This window comes from Zingiber officinale, chromosome 7A, assembly GCF_018446385.1.
Source record: "Zingiber officinale cultivar Zhangliang chromosome 7A, Zo_v1.1, whole genome shotgun sequence".
In the NCBI taxonomy this organism is placed as follows: Eukaryota; Viridiplantae; Streptophyta; class Magnoliopsida; order Zingiberales; family Zingiberaceae; genus Zingiber; species Zingiber officinale.
Window position 1 is genome coordinate 135,612,946 of NC_055998.1, and position 20,497 is coordinate 135,633,442.

Here is a 20,497-nt window from a genome sequence, read left to right on the forward strand (position 1 = left end):
CAAGGGGTTGGCCAAGCCTTACTTGGTGACTAAGCAAGGGGTTGGCCACTAAAGTAATTAAAAGAGAGATGTTAATTTTTATAAAAATCTTTCCTTTTATAATAATCTATAAATGATTAAAAGAGATATTTTAATTTTAAAATCTTTCCTTTTTTGAAGTCAGCCACATGGTTTTAAAAGAGAATTTTAAATTTTAAAATCTTTCCTTTTTTGTTGCCATCTATATTGGTTTAAAAAGAGAGATTTTAATTTTGATAAAACTTTCCTTTTTTGTAATCATGATTTAAAAGAGAAGTTTAATTTTAAACTTTCCTTTTGTAGTCATCATAATAGGAAATTTAAAAGAGAGAGATTTTAATTATTATTAAAATTTCCTTTGTTGCCATGATTGGAATTAAAAGAAAGTTTTAATTATGTTTAAAACTTTCTTTTTTTGCATTCACCAAGGATTATAAAAGAGAGGTAGATGGTGCCTTATGGAACAATAACACAACCAAAAGTTCCCTCTTCTCTTCTCTTTTCCTTGGTGGTCGACCCTTCTCTTTCTCTTCTCCCTTTGTTTTCTTCTCTTGAGGTCGACGGCACATCAAGCTCCATCTTCTTGTGGCCGGTTTGCTTGGAGGGGAAGAAGAAGAGAAGGAAGTTTCCTATTTTGGCATTCCTTGGGTGGCCGAAACTTGTAGGCAAAGAAGAAAGGCTCGGGTGGATTTCATCTTGGTAGATCGTCGCCCACACGACGTCCAAGAGGAGGAGAGGAATACAGCAGAAGATCAAGAGGTCTTTAAGATACAAAGAAAGATATAACTAATTATTTGTTTCCGCTGCATAATTAGTTTGTGTTCTTTGTATGGATCCTGAAATACCAACACAAGATGCTATCGATTTTGTATTTCGATTTTGTGTTTCTATTGTTGTCTCTATAGTTAAACCTAAGGTTACTGTAAGAAGTTTAAATATTCAATTTCTTTGAAAGACTTTGTCTAGGAAGTGGTGGATGATCCCATACCCAAGAAGGTCGTGCGACTCACCATATTTAACCTAGAAGTCCATCTTTGAAATAGATATTTAATCAACTTCTGTAATATGGTTTAACTTCTGAAGAACACATGGGTTGAATTTGGAGTAAAAATGTTAAGTTTCGTTTCTAATCCAAGTTTAAAAGAACAACTTGGATTAATAATGTTAAGTTTCGTTTACAATCCAAGTTTAACTTCTGTAGAGCACATGGGCTGCTAGGATAAATCCTGTACTTGTACAAATTTTTATACAGGGAAACAGAACGAAACTCCGAGTAACACCCAATAGAAATTAGGATCCCAAATCGGAATGATATAGTTTCGATATATCGTATCCGCCAACTCAACATAAAAAATATCGGGATTGGGGGATTTTCGAGTTGACCCGAGTTGACTCAAAATAGGGTTTAGTAGATATTTTTTATTAAATCAAATTTTATTTTGGAAATTAAGATGCTTTTATGTATATCGATATCAAGGTTAGTAGGATAATGATGAAGTATTGAAATAAAAGTGAAGAATTATAGGAAAAATAATAAAAAAAACTTTTTTTAATCGAGTTATTCAGGTTGGTCGAGTTACCTGGGTTTCGGTTTAGGGGTTTCGGATTGTGTTCAGGTTCGAGATGGGATTTTTGTAAAATCTTGCTTTAACCCAACCTGAACCCACCCAACTCATCCAAATTAACAACCCTATGTCGTACCGATATAGTTTTGGTATTTTTTAAATATAAAGTATATTAATTAAAAATAAAAAATTTAATATAAACATTTAAAAATAAAAAATAAAATATTTTTAATATATATAATATTAAATTAATAGGATAATTTTATTAGGCTTTAATTAAATCTATTTAAATTATTCCGGTCATAGTTAGGAGTTGCTTAAAATTATGAACCTAAATTAAAGCGTTCCCTGTCCCTACATGTTATGCGCCGTGACGCATTATCGGCACCCTCCAACCCTACCTTAATTAAAGCCTAATAAAATTATCCTATATATATATATAATTAATAGGATAATTTTATTAGACTTTAATTAAGTCTATATAAATTATTCCAATCATAGTTAGGAGTTGATTAAAATTATTAACATAAATTATTTAATTAAACCTAAATTAAAATATCCCCTGGCCCTGCCTGTTATGCTCCACAACGCATCACCAGCAGCCTCTGAGCCAGTGCGACGTGTTTGGATGCATCATCGGCGGCCTTCGGGCTAATGCGACGTATCTGGAAGCATTGTTGAGCCCGCGCGACACATCTGGACACGTCGTTAGGCTAGCACGACACGTCTGAACACTTTGACGAGCTAGCGCGACACGTCAGGGCCTCAGAGCGTGTCAGCACCATTGACGTGTCCATGTCGGTGTAGGTCCATGTGCAGAACGAAACTCATATCAGGCCAAACAACATGAGATTTTAAACTATGCCTAAAATAACTAATTCTATCCTACACTTACGCATAAAACTAAGCATTCCTTACATCATGTTATATCTAATATTTTGTCAAATATTATCACTCAACATAGAGCATAAATGATATCTCTATCTCACTTGTTATATAGATGTGTAACTCTCATAAGAAAAAATGTAGAGTAAATATGTTGGAGTGAGAAAAGCTACAGGGGTGAATACTGGATCACTTGTACTACATGTTTGATTCTACAAATAAAATTAGTGCAGCGGAAAATATGAAAAGAACAAAATGAAATCATCAACACAAATGAAACAAGTGCCATAACATGGTTCAGAATCTCATATCCTACTCATGACCCATGATCCTTCGATAGATCACCCCTCGCAATGCCTTACACTCTTATTATAAGAAATAGAATTTAAGTACAAGCAAAAGAGTAAAAATGAATGAGAGCATAGAAGACAATACAATATACTTAAGAATGAAAATATGTAAGCTTTTGGTAGTCTTCTCGTGCCTCCACAAGCCCATATCCATAGCTACAACCTTAAGCTCCTTTTCAAGCCTTCAATCTGCTTTTCTAGCCCGCAATCAGTCTGGACTATCCTTTAGTCAATTCATGACTTGATTTTGTCATCCTATTGTGCCAAAACAACTACTTGAGTTGACTGGTTTGGGCCATCAATATCTCGTAGGTATCTAACCATTTCAGATAGTTAACGACTCTCTTCTAGATTTTTCATTCATAATTGCACCAACAAAATATTTGCACACGGGTGATGCAAAAGTCAATGGAGCATTAATCTAATGATACAACAACAAAGCTTGGGACATTGATAATAGTGATCCCAGAACCAATCATATATATCTTCAACATCAAATAGCAAATTGATAACAGAAAAAGATGTCTCGTGAACTTCTTCCTAAAGCAACAAATACATCAACATCAACATGCAGGAAAAGGAAAACACTCGAGCAACTGAAAAGATAGATAGGTATATTAGATAGAAAGAATAATTTGACCATTTAATAGATTTGCTAACATGAGAACATGATATTTTCTCAGTTCAGGTCTTCACTTACTCTTAAACAGCGCATATGCAGTGCACAAATAAAAAAGAAAAGAATGAGACTCTATGTGACAAATTTTAAGAGTGGGTTTTACCCTACAGTGCAAAGGCAGCATGATAAAGACTGAATAAAGGAAAAGGAAATCTTTCGAATGAGGGCCCTAGGGTCAAAATGGCACATCAGTAGCATGTGAATTTAAGAGTGGGATACAGAATATTTTGAAAGAACAAAACAAAGAACTCAATATTGGATTTAAAGGATGGTATATGCATTGTGTAATGCAATTTGAAACTTGAAATGGGAGTTGAGTGTGCTAGAGTCGCGGAAAGGCTGATCTCTGTTCGTTGATGATTTATTGAGGTATTGCAGAAGGCATGTGCAACTAGGGTAGAGGCACAGTGGCCTGTCTATGAAGGATTATGTAACAAGGAGACACATTGTTGTTTGGTCGTGAGAGAACAATCCTGTTGGCACTAAATTGGATGCACAAGAGATGAGGATTAGTGTCACATGTGACTTGTTCACGTGGAGAAGGGAATATTAGCTATATGTGAGTCAAAAAGGACAACAATCGATCAAAACAAATGGAACTTTATGATGTCTCTACATGCATCAAGCACAAAAGACATTGCCATAAAATTCACCCTATATGGAAATAAGATCCAACTGCAGACCACCCACCTATAGGTCCTATAATTGCATGGAGAGAGAATCACACAGGAGGATAGGTACTGACCCTATCTGTTTGCACAGAAGCGTATCACTTGTCAAATTTGATTGCTTGCAAGAGATGGCATCACAAGAAAGGCAAATATGCAAAAGAGTCTTGATATGGAGGAGCAGACACATATGTCAAAGAAGATCGTGCAAAGAGCTTCCCTAACATTCATGCACTTGAAAGTTTTTGTTCACAGTAAGGAATCGCTGTGGTGCCAAAAAGTAGCAAAGAGAGGAGGCGAGACAAATGATCTCCCATCACAGGAATACCCTTTTGGAAAATCTAACCCTAAAAGGGTGACTTTGATACCATATAGAAAATGGAGAAAGGAGAAATATTTCATTATGATATTATTTTTATTGGAATAGAGTTGCAACTTGCAATTCATGCATTGTAGTCCTAGCCATAACTAATTCTATTCAAAGGTTAAGCATAAAGTAGGTACATATTAGACTAGGAAATATCATAATTTTTTATCTAACAATAACGAGTATCAATCACAAGTTATTGTGATGCATAATAAAAGGTTCATTCAATATGCAAAAATATAATCATACAAAGAATAATAAGTGTAAAGCATAAGAAATAAATCATTTTTTATGCTAAATTGAAATATTACCCCTCCTCAAGGCTTTCAAATTCAAGAGTTGCTTTATCTGTCTCTATCTCACAAAGAACATCGCCTACATTAATCTGCACAAATATCGAGTAACTAGAACTCAAAGCAAGTAGATGAAATAAAATCAAGCAAAAGTCAGCATATAGTAAAATAGTAAATGTAATGTCTTAACAATAATAGCTTTGCGAATGTGGTATCCCTGACCTTATCACCTTCTTTCTTTCTCCACTTTGCAATGTTACCTTGATTCTGAAAAAGGTTGTCTTATCAATTTTACTATAATCAAATAAAAAATTGACAAATAGTATACAAAAGATTCAATGACTTCCAAGGAGTGGCCAGTTGGTTACCATTGTAGGAGACAATGCTGGCATTTCAAGTACTATATGAGACGGAAGTCCTACATCAACAGAAATGATTAAATATGAAAATTGAAAATGTTCAACAAGACAATATTGTAGCAGAATGGCATCAAGTGGCTAAGGGTGACCCGAGAGATACAAGAACTCTGTTCTTTGTTAGTCCTATCCAAAAGAGAGAATAATATATGAAAATGTAATTGATTCTTACATTTACTTGGGCAACTGGCCATCGGCCAAAAGTTTCAGGTTTATTACCGATATTTTAGCAATAAATCAAAGTAGCGCTTGGTGTACTGATTTATTTTGGAAGGGGCGTGTGTGCGGGTTGTTTATTTCAAGAATAGGATGGATCCATCCATCTAATTGTGGTATTTATAGGGATAGGGGAAATAGTAAAAAAGTGCATGATTTCCATGAATTTCTTCTGAATAAATTAAAAAATATTATGCAAGAACCATAGCATTTCATAATTTATTTACTAATAAAATTATCAAAGTATTAGATTTGAAAAAAAGTCACTATGCCATATTATATATTTGATTATTTAGTTCACAGAGGTCCTAATGATGAATTGATCAAGTAGACGTCCTTCTCATGCTCAATTTTATGTTTATATTTATTCAGCATATGCTATATATGAAAGATTGGATAACGATTATTTGATCATTCTCATATATGAATAATGAAAATTCAATCATGACAATTAAAAGGGCAACAATCAGTGTCTCGATTATACAAATAAAATGCAAAACAATAGAAGAAATAACTATAAATAGTCCTAGTAACTTAATGAACTAGGTTCCAGATTAGAATGGGAGTATTGTGATTTGAGGCAGGATAAATAATACCACTTATTAATCTCAAAAACATGTTACCAGTTTAATTTGATTGCTCATTGTGTTGCATAAATTATCAATTTGTGATTTTGATGACCCAATTTTGGTTATATCTGTAAGTTTGTCTACATTATAATGCTGTGTTGGAGAAGATTAGTGGTTTATTGTATGTTTAAAAGGGAGAAATATGGGGGGAGGATGGTGCTAGTGATTACTAAGACAGAACATGAGTGAGATGGTTTCTTAGAATTTTTATCTCAAGGAAATGCATTTGCCTTGATGTGTGTTATGGGTGAAGTTGTAAAGTCAAGCAATTAGAATCTAAGAAAGTAGTGAGTAAAGCAAAAAATGAAACTTTTGACCGGTTATATCAAAAATTGGATACAAAAGAAGGGGAAAGAGACATTTATAGAATAGCTAAAGTGAGAGAAAGGAAAACAAGAGATCTTAGCCAAATAAAATGTATTAAAGATTAATGTAATAGGGTATTAGTAAACGATGGAAAAATAAAAGAGCGGTGGAAGAGGTATTTTCATCAACTTTTTAATGAAGGTTTAGGTGACTAACTTAACTTAGGTAATTTAATTAGGTCAAATGAGCATAGAAATTTTAATTTTTATCATAGAATTCAAACTTCAGAAGTAAAATAAACTTTAAATGAGATGCACAATGGAAAAGTCGTTGGACCAGATGATATTTCGATAGAGGTATAGAAGTGCTTAAGGAAACAAGGTATTGAATGGCTTGCAAAATTATTTAACATGATATTGAAAACGAAATAAAAGACTGATCAATGGAGGATAAATACTCTAGTTCCCTTATATAAGAACAAGGGAGACGTACAAAATTGTGTAAACTATAGGGGTATTAAACTAATGAGTCATACTATGAAACTTTGGGAAAAAGTAATAGAAAAAAAGATTAAGGAAGGAGACCACAGTGACAGAAAATCAATTTGAGTTCATGCCTGAAAGGTCGACAATAAAAGTTATACATCTTCTTAGACAATTAATTGAAAAACATCGGGAGCAAAAACAAGATCTACACATGATATTCATTGACTTAAAAAAAGCTTATGATACAGTCCCAAGAGAAATTATATGGAGAATTTTAGAAAAGAGAGGTGTTAGCGTAACACATATTGAACTAATTAAGGATATATACGAGGATGTAACGACCAGAGTAAATACTTCAAGCGGAGTAACTGAAGCATTTCCAATAAAGATAGGGTTACATCAAGGATCAGTTCTAAGTCCCTATCTTTTTACACTAATTATGGGCGAACTCACCGCGCATTCAAAACAGTACCGCAGTGCATGTTGTTTGTAGATGATATTATTTTGGTAGATGAGACACGTGAAGGAGTAAATGCTAAACTAGAATCTTGGAAAAAAACACTAGAAGGGAAAGGTTTTAAGCTTAGTAGATTAAAGACAGAATATATGGAATTTAAGTTTAGCAATATTAGAAGTAATGAAACAATTATTAAGATAGGAGAGGACGAGTTGCCCGGAACCGAGACATTTAAATATTTAAGATCATTTTTACAAAATAATGAAGGGATTGCGAGAGATGTCTTACATAGAATACAAGCAGGATGGATGAAATAGAGGGGAGCGTCGAGTGTTTTATGTGACCGTAAAGTACTTCTTAAACTTAAAGGTAAGTTCTATAAAACCGCAGTTAGACCTGCTATGTTATATGGAGCTGAATGTTGGGCTATGACTCAAGCGCATGAGCAGAAGATGAGAGTTGCAGAGATGAGGATGTTAAAGTGGATGTGTGAACATACGAAGATAGACAAAATAAGAAATGAAAACATTAGAGAGAAAGTCAGAGTTACATCTATTGAGGAAAAACTCCGAGAGACACGTTTAAGATGATACGGACATGTACTTAGACGACCAATAAATGCTCCAGTTAGGCGATGTGAAACTATGATAAACATGCATATCAAACGAGGAAGAGGAAGACCAAAAAAGACTTGGTTAGCAACAATAAAATAAGATAAAATTTATTTATATAGATGATGATATAATAGGAGATAGAGCTCAATGGCGTAAAAGGATTCATACAGCCGACCCCACCTAGTGGGAAAAGGCTTGATTATTGTTGTTGTTGTTATGTTACGAATTGATAACCTAAGTAGGCAAATACCAAGTCATAGCATGAACTTGAAGTGTTGGTTCTCAAGAAAGTCGATACAAGATCAAAGTAGACTGCATATGTCAAATGAGGCAGCAATGCAGACACCTTTAATTTGCTTAGACTGAGGCATAAGCAGGTCTTTAAAAGTATGACCATGATATATCCATTGTATTCAATGATGGTAAGACCTCCCCTCAGATGCAAGCAGGTGTTTAATTCTTTTCCTCATTCAGACTGTTTCTAAAACAGACTGAACCAGCCTGTACAACTAGTTGAGTTGAGAACCAAATGAAAATTCAGTCTAGTTGGGAAGATAAATAGGGTAATTCAAAACCCAGAAAAGATAGAAAAACCAGTATAAAATGGGAACCAGAAAAGTATTAGAAATTAATATATATTAGTCTATTTGTTACAAATTAACTTTGAGAATGCACTGAGAATTAGAAACATAATATTATATATTGAGTTCATTTATTTTAAAACTAAGTTTTGCTATTAAATAAATTTGAATAATTTTAAATATATTTAATTATAATTTCATATAATTTTAAGTTATTTATCATGATTTTCACTATTTTTATTAAACTCGTAAAAAAATATTTGATACATATGAAAACTTAAATTATATTTATGCCATTATTTCCACATCCACTAATTTAATAGGTCGAATTGCCAATCCACTAACTTTCTAGGTGTGATCTCAGGTTTTCAAAACATTACTTTAGATTGTTTGTTGTTCTCAACGTAGGCTTTTTAAGCATATGACCTCTTATCCAAGTCCTTATGGAACATTCATAGGAAAAATGACTCACTTTGGGTCCGATGGTTTCATCATCAGTACCTCCAGCACATTGGCCTATGGGAGTGGCGAGCCAACGCATCGGACAGCCCATTAGTCAAGAAACTGCAGCAGATCTACCAGGAGATCACGCTCACTGCCGGTTCGGCTCAAGCTGCTGCCACCCAGCTTGCTGGCTGGTTTGAGTCCAAGCTGTGAAGTGGTGTTAGGGCTGCTTACGACCTCTTCAAGCCACGGAGCATAAAGGATTGGGTAGCAGTAGTGTGGACGGAGTTCCTCATGCCAAAGCACAGATTTTTCATTTGCCAGCTTGCAAACAGAAAGGTGCGGACCAAGGGCAAGCTGGCGTACATTGATTGCAAGACCTGTCCGTTGTGCCAACGGATGGATGAGACGGAGGCATCTTTTCTTTGATTGTTCAGTAATCAAACCACTATGGGATAAGGTGCGAAGTTGGCTCAATATCAACCCTAAATTTGCCACAGCCACAGGTTTACTGGATTGGTTTAGACAGCAACAACGCAGAGACAACCGTCTCAAGAAAGCTCATCTCGCGGGTATCTCTTGCATGCTCTATTTGATTTGGCAAGTCCAAAATAGGTGTCAATATGAAGGAGGCATACCAAATGTCGACATGATGTTTAGAAAGGACCAAACGCATGTATTCCGCTTCTTAAGCGGGTCCAATGTAACTTGATAGATAAAATCAATGCTATTTACCTTTAATAAAAAAAAAAGATATACTAGGTTAAGATTACAATTATTATGTAGTTGGAATATCATATTTTAATAATTAAATATATAGAGTTGGTTGTTTCATCATTCTAATGATTTATTTTAGGGGCATGTCGAGCAACGATCCATTAAGGTCAGTTCTTACTCCCAATTTAGGGTATAAGGCAACCTTCATTTTAAAAGGATAGTCATTAGTTTATATATGTTTGTACAAATCTTTCCATACTCAAATCTTGATGTGTAGCAAAGTTGACTATAATTGTTGATCCAATCAAGGGTTTCAATTGGTAAGTTGTTATTGTATGTCATAATTTTGTGATGCAATATTTAAATTGAAATCAAAATCGTTGGCAAAGTGGAGCTATTTGTGATGCAACAATGTTGTATGGACATGGGAGGCAGCTCACTTAGATTCCCCTCTGATCAAGCGGCGGCTACAGATATGGGATGTTATATTATCAATTGTTGGATTCCTGAAGGCTGCTGAACAAAGGTTAGCATATTGGTTTACTAAGGTTGGGGGTTGGCTCGGGCATATGATTTCCTTAGGCATCCTAGTCCTAAGAAGCCATGGGCACGAATAGTATGGAAGATATACTTACAGCCTAGCCATGTGGTTATCTTTTGGATGCTGGCACGAAGGCGTCTTCCCACCAGGGATAGACAAGATTATTTACAGGATCGACTCACAGGAGCATCTATTCTTTTGATGTCCCCCTATGGTTGGATTATGGAGGAGGATTAGAGATTGGTTGCATATGACATTAGAGATGTCCACCTACTGGAGAGCGATGAGACTCTTTGGTAGACACTACTGTGGGAGTAGGGTATTGACAAAGGATCATCATCTAGCCTGGTCATCTGATATTTATTATGTATGGCGAGCTAGAAACTTTGGTTTCTTTGATGAGGTGAAGTTAGAGAGAGGATTTTCAGGAGTGTGCAACTTCATGTATACCGGTCCTTGGAAGTTTACTCTGATTGTCAGACATGTGTAATTGTGCTATACAATTTTTTACTTATCCAAAAAAAAACAATGTTGTATCAGGGGTTTTTATGCATTGAGTGATTGAATAAGGTACTAGGGGAGTAAGATGTTTACTAGGGGTCTTATATGTAGATGATCAGATAATTAGATTGATTCACGTGTGTCAAGGAGCATAACCATGTGTGCTATATTACAGATAATTCCATTTTTTTATTAGAGATTAATATTATTTATTACATTTACATCACTTTATAAAAAACTATTTACTCAACATATGATTAACACATACTTGATTCAATATTATTAATTTAACTACATTTAACTACATGTATAACAATCACATATACATACATAAGACTGAAACTTGTGTCTTATGGGTCTGACTGGATTGTGCATGTGGAACAAATTTAAAAATCCATCCTTACTTCATGAGGGTGAGGAGTATTAAAATTCATTTTAGTTTAGAATATTTTAGCCAATTCTTATTTCTTATATCCTATTGTTTGTCTGGAAATTCAATCTAGTTAGCAGATGCATTTGTTGAATCAATTCAGAGTGAAATGAATTTCTATGTATTAATTTTTTAGAAATCCAACTGAATTGAACAGCATATAAATTAAATTGAAAATGAATCTAATTTAGCACGAACCTCTCACCAATGCGGGTCTCAGAGAAGGATCATATCATATTGAATTTATTGTACACAATCTTACCCTCCTAAAGACTTGGTAGGAGCTTCTTGCACTGGGCTGCCTTTTTTTATCTAATTTAACAATTTAATTTAGTTTAACTCAGATCAAACTGATTCATATACAACCATCATAATTTTAAATATTAATATCAAATTTTCAATGATTAATATTTTTATTAACTAGATTTACAAAAACAAAATGCAGAATTAACCAACCTGAACTGAATTAAATTGTTTAGCTAAAATACAAAATTTAATCAAAGCTCAACTTGATGTAGTTAAACTTCTCTGCCTCAATCAAATACTAGCTACTTGTTCATCCACCATATTAATTTCACACACTAATTGACACAAGAGGGATTAAAAACTATGGATGACAATTTAGCTCGCTCCAATAGGGCCCATATCAATCTACCTATACTTGGGCTACTTCATCATGCCCCTTTACATCAATGTGGTCAGAGGGCAAAGATTTTGTGCACAAATTTGATTTTCTCCAATTACCTCATATAAAATATAAAAGGATTACATAGTTATAAGTCTTTAAATCAAACATTTTGTGTATTTCATGTTGAGCCACTTTGGCTTGTCTCAACCCATCCTAGAGGCAAAGTAGGGATGAGAAGTTAAATTCCTACCCTACGTCACCCATTTTCCTTCCAATTGAAGTTAAATTCCTACCCCATGTCACCATTTTCTTTCCATGCATTGTTATACATTCAAAGGCACTGTAGAATACCATGACCATAGTTGTCAAAAGCGCAAGATGCAAAAAAACACTAAAGGAGGCTTAAAGCGAAGTGCATGCTTTACGGAAAAAAAAAACGTAATAAACAAAAGGACTATTATATCTATTAAAAGTCTTTGAAAATATCTTTGAAAATCCAAATAACCAAAAATGAAATATTCTTCGATGAAGATGTAGATTATTAAAAAAACTAAAAATAAATCAAAAGCCTTTGAAAATGTGATAGATGAAATATTAAATATCAAATATCAAAATAATCATCTTCTTCGTCTTCATTGTTCAAATCTACGTCATCAGCTCCATCACTTGATTTGTATCCATCGATATCTTCTTCTTCAGTTTTATTATCAAGGTTAATCGCTTGATTTGCATCCATCGATATCCCTTTTCGAGTTGATGAAATTGTCGTATTTGACATAATTAAGACTTAAGACCATTGAAATCAATAAATAAAAAAATATATAAAATAGTAAAAAAAAAATTATCATAACATAAATGTGATTTATATGAATTAATAAAATTTATTTTAAAAATAATTTAAAATATATTTTATATATTTTATTAGGATAATTTAATTATGATTTATGAAAGCCTATTTGAACTATCTCATTTAAGTTGGGAGTTGAGTGAATTATTCAAATTGACTTAAGTTTTTTATTATCCACAGTCCCAGAGTAATCGCGAACATCGCGACACTCCAGCGGGGCCGGATGCATCCTGCGACGCTTCCGACGGCACCGGAGTCCCGCACCAACTCCAGGATGCGAGAAAAATGCAAAAGAGAAAAAAAATAACAGTAAAGAAAATTCTTACCAATGATCGAGAGACAAACGCTTGCAGGGATGAGAGGCAGACCAATCGACTTAATGATCGATTTTAAGAGAGTTTAGGGCTTTAAACTAAAAAAATGAAAGTTTATGTGCTTCGCGCAAAAGCGAATGCTTGTGCTTTAACATGAAGCGTGAAGCGCACACTTTAGAGACCTCATGCGCTTCCAAGGTCTCTTGCGTCTCGCTGTGCTTCGCACTTAAGCAAGCAAAGCGCTCGATTTTAACAACTATGACCATGACATTTGTCTCATGTGAATATTGTTACATCATTGGTGAATTGTAATATTGTATACAATTTGTCTAAACCAATATTGCTTAACATAAGTTCATTAGTGTTGTAATGATCTAATGTTTATTTTTCAAGAGATTCATCACATCATCAATTTTTTTATTTATTGTTTTAAATGATATTAATACTTAATTTTTACAATTTGTTTTCTTTTTAAACCTAATTTATATTTGGTTATTTCTCATTCTGTTTTTGATCTATTAAAAATATTCTAAAAATTATTTGATTATTAATTTTCATAAATATAAGGCACCATGAGTAGCTTGTTATATCGTAGTATAACTATGAAATAACTTTTTTAGTGAGATTTAAAAAAAAAATTATTATATTATTATACTAAATAAACTTAGTTTCACATTTTATTTTCTACTTTTACTCAACTGATCCCTATACCATTATCAATTATGTGAACTATGTTATCCTGTAATAGGATGCTATTTGTCTATTTAGTATCTGATGAACAAGATAAGTTATTCCCATGGTATGTCAAACACTGTCTTCCTTAGTTATTCATGTCCAATGCTACACTCATAAGTCCCATCATGTATCTCTCTTTTGATGTGACCTCAAGTCAGACTCCATTCTTCAACTCAATGCCCTCTCCACTTGAGTTAGTGGAGGAAGCTCTTTTCATTCCTATCCCATTGTCACTACTCATGCTTCCTACTATCGAGGTCTCCATTCCTAACAAACTTCTTTTGTAGGTTACTAGGTATAGAAATGAATACTAAGACATGAGTATTCTCAATCACTTTCTAGAAACTCTCAAGCCCTCTAGTTGCCTCCCACAATCTTGAATCTTGCTTCTAATGCAGACTTCACCATTGCTTTTCCCAAAGCTACTTAGGAAGTGTTTTACTTCACAATTATTTTCTCCTGCTTTAGTATATTATGTCATTATCATTCAAATATTTGTGGCTTCACAGTCATAGTTCCCCAAAATGTCTAAAAGGCCCTTTTGAATTCTAGTCGGACAATAAGCTAGGATGACGAGACAGATGCTCTCCATTTTAAGGTACTAAGAAGTTGGTTTCTCTCTCTAAGGAAGTCTACACGAATGCAAGTGGATTTTTTATGACTTTCCCTAACTATACTAGACTAGTTGAAAGTTCATCAGGTGGCTAAGAGGTGCACTCCAATTATGATGTAAATTATCTTGATAAATTCCCTCCAAAAGCCAAGATTACTACAGTTCACCTCTTTCTCAACCTCTTCATTGACCCATTTATAGAGCAATTAACCTAGTATGCAAGCGACAAAATGTGTATGCTAGGCAGATCAAGTTTAGACCAGGTACAACGGGTTGGACATCTATCGAGCAGACCATACAAAATGAGTATGTGGGATGGAGGAGGCAAATTGGGAACTCTGAACATATTAGATAAACCAAGTAAGTTAGATTTACAAAGTTAGTAAGGAAATTGCTTAGTTATTTTCAAACAAATCATGGTTCAGGTCTCTCTTTTTCATCAATCTTCAATTTAATATAATTTTATTTTTCATGAGTTTTGGTTTTTGTGTATGTTTGCATCATGAACATGCAAAATATTTTTGCTCCAACTTAGAGTGTCCGAATTATCGAGTTATTGGATGTTCAAATTATTAGGAATCAAAGCTGCTAATTATGTGCTGTGGGTTTAACCCCACATTAGAGGAGTTTGTGTGGAGACCTATAAATGTAATATCCCTCTTTCATAATAACAATAACAATCACACACCATTCCATCCCTCTTAACTTATCAAAACAAAATCAACAAAGATACAAGTACATGGATGACCTTCAAAAGGTAAAATGTATCATGGAGGATATTAGCAGTAAGCATACCTGTAGATGAGAACAAACGGGCTTGTACAAGTAACTATTGCAACAGAAAAGAAAGAACATAAATGAGAACTTGGCAGAACAGTAGACATATACACAAATGATAACTTTACTAACCTTTCCAGCAAAAACATATGCAAAGAGGCCATTAGCGGATGATAATGTTGAATTCCTAAATAAACAATAATTTATCAAATAAGATTGCCACATTTTCACATATCATTAAAATGTTTTAAAGATTATAGAAAAAAACATGAATGCTAAGGCATATAACAAACTAATAATGATGTAATGGCATTTACTAGAAAAAGAATAAACACGCTCAATCATTTTTATACTGTATATTTAAAAAAAAAACATTTCAATAAATTATTTGCTAAATTGGCTTTGGATGTGTCGAACATCTTTATACATTGAGAAATAATTAATAGGCATGAGCCGCATCAATTATTACAACCAAGGGAATTAAAGTAAACTATAACGAGAACAAGGTTTAGAATTTCATAATGTGTACCATTTAGAACAGGCAGTATGTGCTGATCCGAGTCAACAGACTACCCAATTTGAGGCAATTCAAGTTTCAACTGAGCATACCACCATCTACACTATGCATCCCTGTATATAATCCAAAGACCTTAATTCCTTAGCTCTTGTAGAAAATAACTATTTGGCCATTTTTTCTTTATTTAGCAAGTTTTGGTATATAAGTGCACCCCCCCCCCCCCCCAACCTCCTCCTGTCTCCTAGTCCCCATCTATTCTCTCTGAATCTCTCAAACTCGTCTAATCTGTCAATTGGAAGTTTATTTGGTTCCTAGGAACTATGATGTAAACATAGATTGATTTATGTTGGAGCTGCATGACCATAACAAATTTTTCAATGGTAGAATTTAACGAACACAGTATAAACAAGCCCCTTTTGCACTTTCAGCCATCAACACAGTTTGTTCATCTTCACAAGAATGAAGTTTTATGGACTTCCAAAAGAACACAACAAAGTAAAGTACAGTGGGAATAAAATGAGTATATAGTATTCTTTTAAGAGAAATGAGTATTGAATTGTCTTACTATGTTCATATTATACTCAGTTTAAACATTAAAGAGGCACTAATCACCTAATTTTAACAAAAAGAATATTTAATTTTAACAAAAAAATATTAAATAACTAGATTAAATATCTACATATAGAAATATTATTTAAAACTTTTGAATAACTATTCAACTGACATAATAAAATTTTTCACAAGTTCATTACGTTTATAAATATGAAGATTAAAAAAATTAAGGGATCAAATATAATTCTATAAAATTTCTAAGGAGCCAAGGATAATTTTAAAATTCATAAAAAGATTATAAATTTTAAAAATGAAATTATTTATTAAATTTAAAATAATTTTCGACTTAATCAATTCATATGAATTTAAATTAATTGAAGATTATCTTTCAACGATTAAATCTTATTGATTTTTAAATTTTCAATTCAAATATTTTTATTTTTTTATTTAAAATGATTCTCATTTTTATATAAAAATAATAACAAAAATATAAAGTTATATATTATAGTTTTATTAATTGATTATATATTAGAATCTTATTAATTGATTATCAATTTAATTAATTAATTGTTAATTTATATAATTATATAGTTATAATTTATATATATATATATATATATATATTACATATTACAAATTCATATAACATATGATAAATATATATTAATTATATTATTAGAGGATTATAGCCAATTTATAACATTATTAGGGATCCCTATAACAATTATATAATTAATTATATCACTGATATGATTTTGATATAATAATTTTAATTAAAATTGTTATATTAAAAAAGTTCTCCTCGAATGCCTAAATCCTCCATCGCAATTTCTTTCGTTGTTGCCTCCTCCCCTTTTGTCGTTGATCGCCATATGGCCAAGTAGTCACAATTTGGTCAATGATCGTTGGCAATCACTTCCTCTTAGGCCGACAACCATCTCTCCTTTTCTCCAACTACATCTCAATCGTACTTGGGCATCATTGTTCTAAGCCAAAGGGTCGCCACCTGCCCTCACCATGTTGTTCTCCTTTGCCGATTGATTTGTTTGTTGTCGATAGGTAAGTTTTAGAGAATTTATAGCCTTAATCATTCATTTTCACTTTGTTCTTTCTGATTTCCCGTGATCAGCAAAAGCAATCGATTCCTCTCTATTCCGACAGCAAGCATGTAAGGATGCTTGCAATTCTCATGTAGATGTCGGCACATCCATGCCAATAGGGTATTGGTGTTGGTCTCCTATCAAAATGGTAAAATCTAGTTGTCAATTAACCAAGATTATTTGATTAGAAATGCTCAAAAAAGATGCCTTTAGTTTATTGATGATTATTAGGCATGACAATATGAGCAACAAACAAGAAATAACCCAACAAAGAAATTCTAGCTGTCGGCTTCTAAGTGCGCATAAGTTGTGCATACCTTAGAGAATTTCCAATGCCAAAATTAAAACGACTCCTTGCTCGTGCCAAGCTACAGGAAATTACAATAAAACAAGTCAATTATGTAAGACTAAAATATGCAAATAAGGGCATAGACAGTAGAGAACTAATTTCAAACACTATGTTTACCTGAAGGAGATGACCTATCAAAAAGATGATGCTAAAATATTTAAAGGCTTCACCATGAACCATTTTTTACAGATTATTACTTTGGCATCAATATTTTTTAAACAAAGAATATTTACTGAAATTGAATTAGAAAATTTGCATAGATTAAAATAATAAGAAATTTCATGGAGAACTAAATAGTAATAAAAAATAGAAGAATGCAATCTGAGGACTCAGCGCATGATCAAAACTAATAAATGTTGATCAAAACATTTGAAGTTGCAAATGGAGTGGATGTTGAATGCAAGCATTCCTCCAAACTCTCCAAAATAATATATTTTACAAGTACTCCACTTAAAAGACAATCAAAGAGCCTGAACAATCATTTAACCTGTACATATAAACAAGTAGTGTAGTCAGGAAAATAATGAAATCGGTTAGACGACGACAACAGTCATGCCTTATTCCACTAGATGGGGTCGGCTGTATTGATCCTTTTACGTCATTAAGTTTTATCTCCTACTATATCATTATCTATACTTTAATAAATTTTATTTGTTTTATTATTGCTAACCAAGTCTTTTTTTAGTCTTCCTCTTCCTCGTTTGAAATAAATATTTGTTATAGTTTCACATTGCATAACTAGAGCATTTATTGGTCATGTCCGTATCATCTTAAACGTGTCTTTCGGAGTTTTTCCATAACAAATGCAACTCAGATTCTCTCTAATACTCTCATTTCTTATTCTATCCATTCTCATATGTCCACAAATCCACCTAAACATCCTCATCTATGTAACTCTTATCTTCTACTCATGTGCTCGAGTTATAACTCAACATTTAACTTCATATAATATAGCAGGTCTAACTGTAATTTTGTAGAACTTTCCTTCAAGTTTGAGAGGTACTTTACGATCACATATAATGCCCAATGCTCTCCTCCATTTCAACTATCCTACTTGTATTCTATGTAAGATATTTCTCTCAATTCCTCCATCTTTTTGCAAAAATGATCATAAATATTTAAAGTTCTAAATTCCAAGCAACTCGTCATATTCTATCTTAACAATTATCTTATTACATATGATATTATCAAACTTAAATTCCATATATTTTATCTTTATTATACTAAGCCTAAAACATTCCCTTCTAGTATTTCCCGCCATGATTCTAGTTTAGCGTGTACTTCTTCACGTGTTTCATCTACCAAAACAATATCATCTACAAACAACATGCACCACGGTACAGTGTCTTGAATATGAGCAATGAGTTCGTCCATAATTAGTGTAAAAAGATAGGGACTTAGAGTTGATCTCTGATGTAACCCTATCTTTATTGAAAATGCTTCAATTACTCCGCCTGAAGTTGTTACATTTTCATATATATATATATATATATATATATATATATATATATATATATATATATTACGCTAGCATTTCTCTTTTCTAAATTCCTCCATATAATTTTTAATTAGCTGTATTAGTTGTCTAAGAAGATGTATATCTCCTATATATTTTTCAATTAGACGTCAACAAAAATTTAGTCCAAAGTGTTCAATTGTTAGAAAAAATAAGGGGATTATTATTTTTCTGTTTAGTTGATTACGTCTAGCTCCTTGATGAAAGATGTAGAAAGAATGCGAGTGGGAAAAGCAAGTACTAGAACAAGTGGTAGGCATAAAATCAATGCATCGTTTATCATCATGTGTTGTATATGGTGGATTATGGTATTAAGAGGTGGTGCAACAAACTATGGGACTCCTAATGAATTGAGAAAAGATAAAAGATGCATTTAAATATTAATGTGACATAACTTTAAGACACTTGTATCTAGGATAAGTTATAGGAAAACAAGTTGTAACCTCTTGAGCCTCTTATGAAATTGTGAAGAGATAAAAGCAAGGTTTAAATTTTTAAACCAAACTGAAGTTTAAGCCATTAAATGGAATGCTACTATTTGGTATTGTACCAATGTTTTGATACATAATGTCGATAATGGATTGAAGCTGATAGAGTGAAGCATATGAAAGAGACATTCTCTATGCCAAGCAGGATTTTAAATCTTATACCATGTCGGGCAAAAGAGTCAAAACATATGTTCTCGATACCATTCGGCACAAATAATATCTCCTTCCTTTGTTTTATCTCCTTCCCAATGTTCTAAAAATTGGCCTAGGGCTACCTAAGCGGCCGCCTAGGCGCTAAGCACCGGCTAGCCGCACCAAAAGCATGCTAGTCAACCATCCTAGGCGGGATTAGGTGGCCCTAGACGCCGACTAATTGGTCAAATCATCTAGACACCACGGAAATAATGCAGGTTTTTCATTATTTTTTTTTAAATTTAGGCTTTTAAATTTAAAGCCTAATTAAAACAAAACTAAAATGTAGTCTTTTGTGTTAGGCTTAAGTTTCATAAGCCCTAAACTTTGGTCCAACAAGAAAATCGATTTGTTAGCTTGCCCTAGAGGCTCGAGGCTAGGGCCAAACTTCATCTTCATCGTACCAGAGCTGGAGAAATCAAAGCTAATGAAAAAGCTCACATTTTGGAGAAATCAGAGAGTTAAAAGGCTAGAGAAATCGATTTGAAGAAACATTTGTTATCTGATCTTTCCTCAACTGACTTGGAAGGGATTGAATTGAAGGTTGGTCAAAGCCTCATCCTTTAGAATGTTATTTCATCAGACAGTCACAATATTCATTGAAATTGAAAGGTAATTTATTTTAATTTTGATACTTACATTTCTATGTGAGTTTGTCATTTCTTTTTTTTTTTTTTGCTTAATGAAAAGAAAATATGTTTCTATTG

At 33.1% G+C, this 20,497-nt stretch overlaps 1 protein-coding gene across 1 annotated transcript in view; it reads right to left on the bottom strand.

The window, feature by feature from the left end:
• LOC122002722 (dihydrolipoyllysine-residue acetyltransferase component 1 of pyruvate dehydrogenase complex, mitochondrial-like) overlaps positions 1 to 20,497 on the bottom strand; it is a 46,622-nt gene that overhangs the window by 20,491 nt on the left and 5,634 nt on the right. The window contains exons 3-8 of the mRNA XM_042557998.1: positions 17,563 to 17,613; positions 15,209 to 15,263; positions 15,095 to 15,128; positions 5,194 to 5,243; positions 5,048 to 5,092; positions 4,844 to 4,917 (exon numbers count right to left, since the gene is read on the bottom strand). Coding sequence (XP_042413932.1) covers positions 4,844 to 4,917; positions 5,048 to 5,092; positions 5,194 to 5,243; positions 15,095 to 15,128; positions 15,209 to 15,263; positions 17,563 to 17,613 — 309 coding nt within the window. The remainder of the gene's footprint in view (positions 1 to 4,843; positions 4,918 to 5,047; positions 5,093 to 5,193; positions 5,244 to 15,094; positions 15,129 to 15,208; positions 15,264 to 17,562; positions 17,614 to 20,497) is intronic.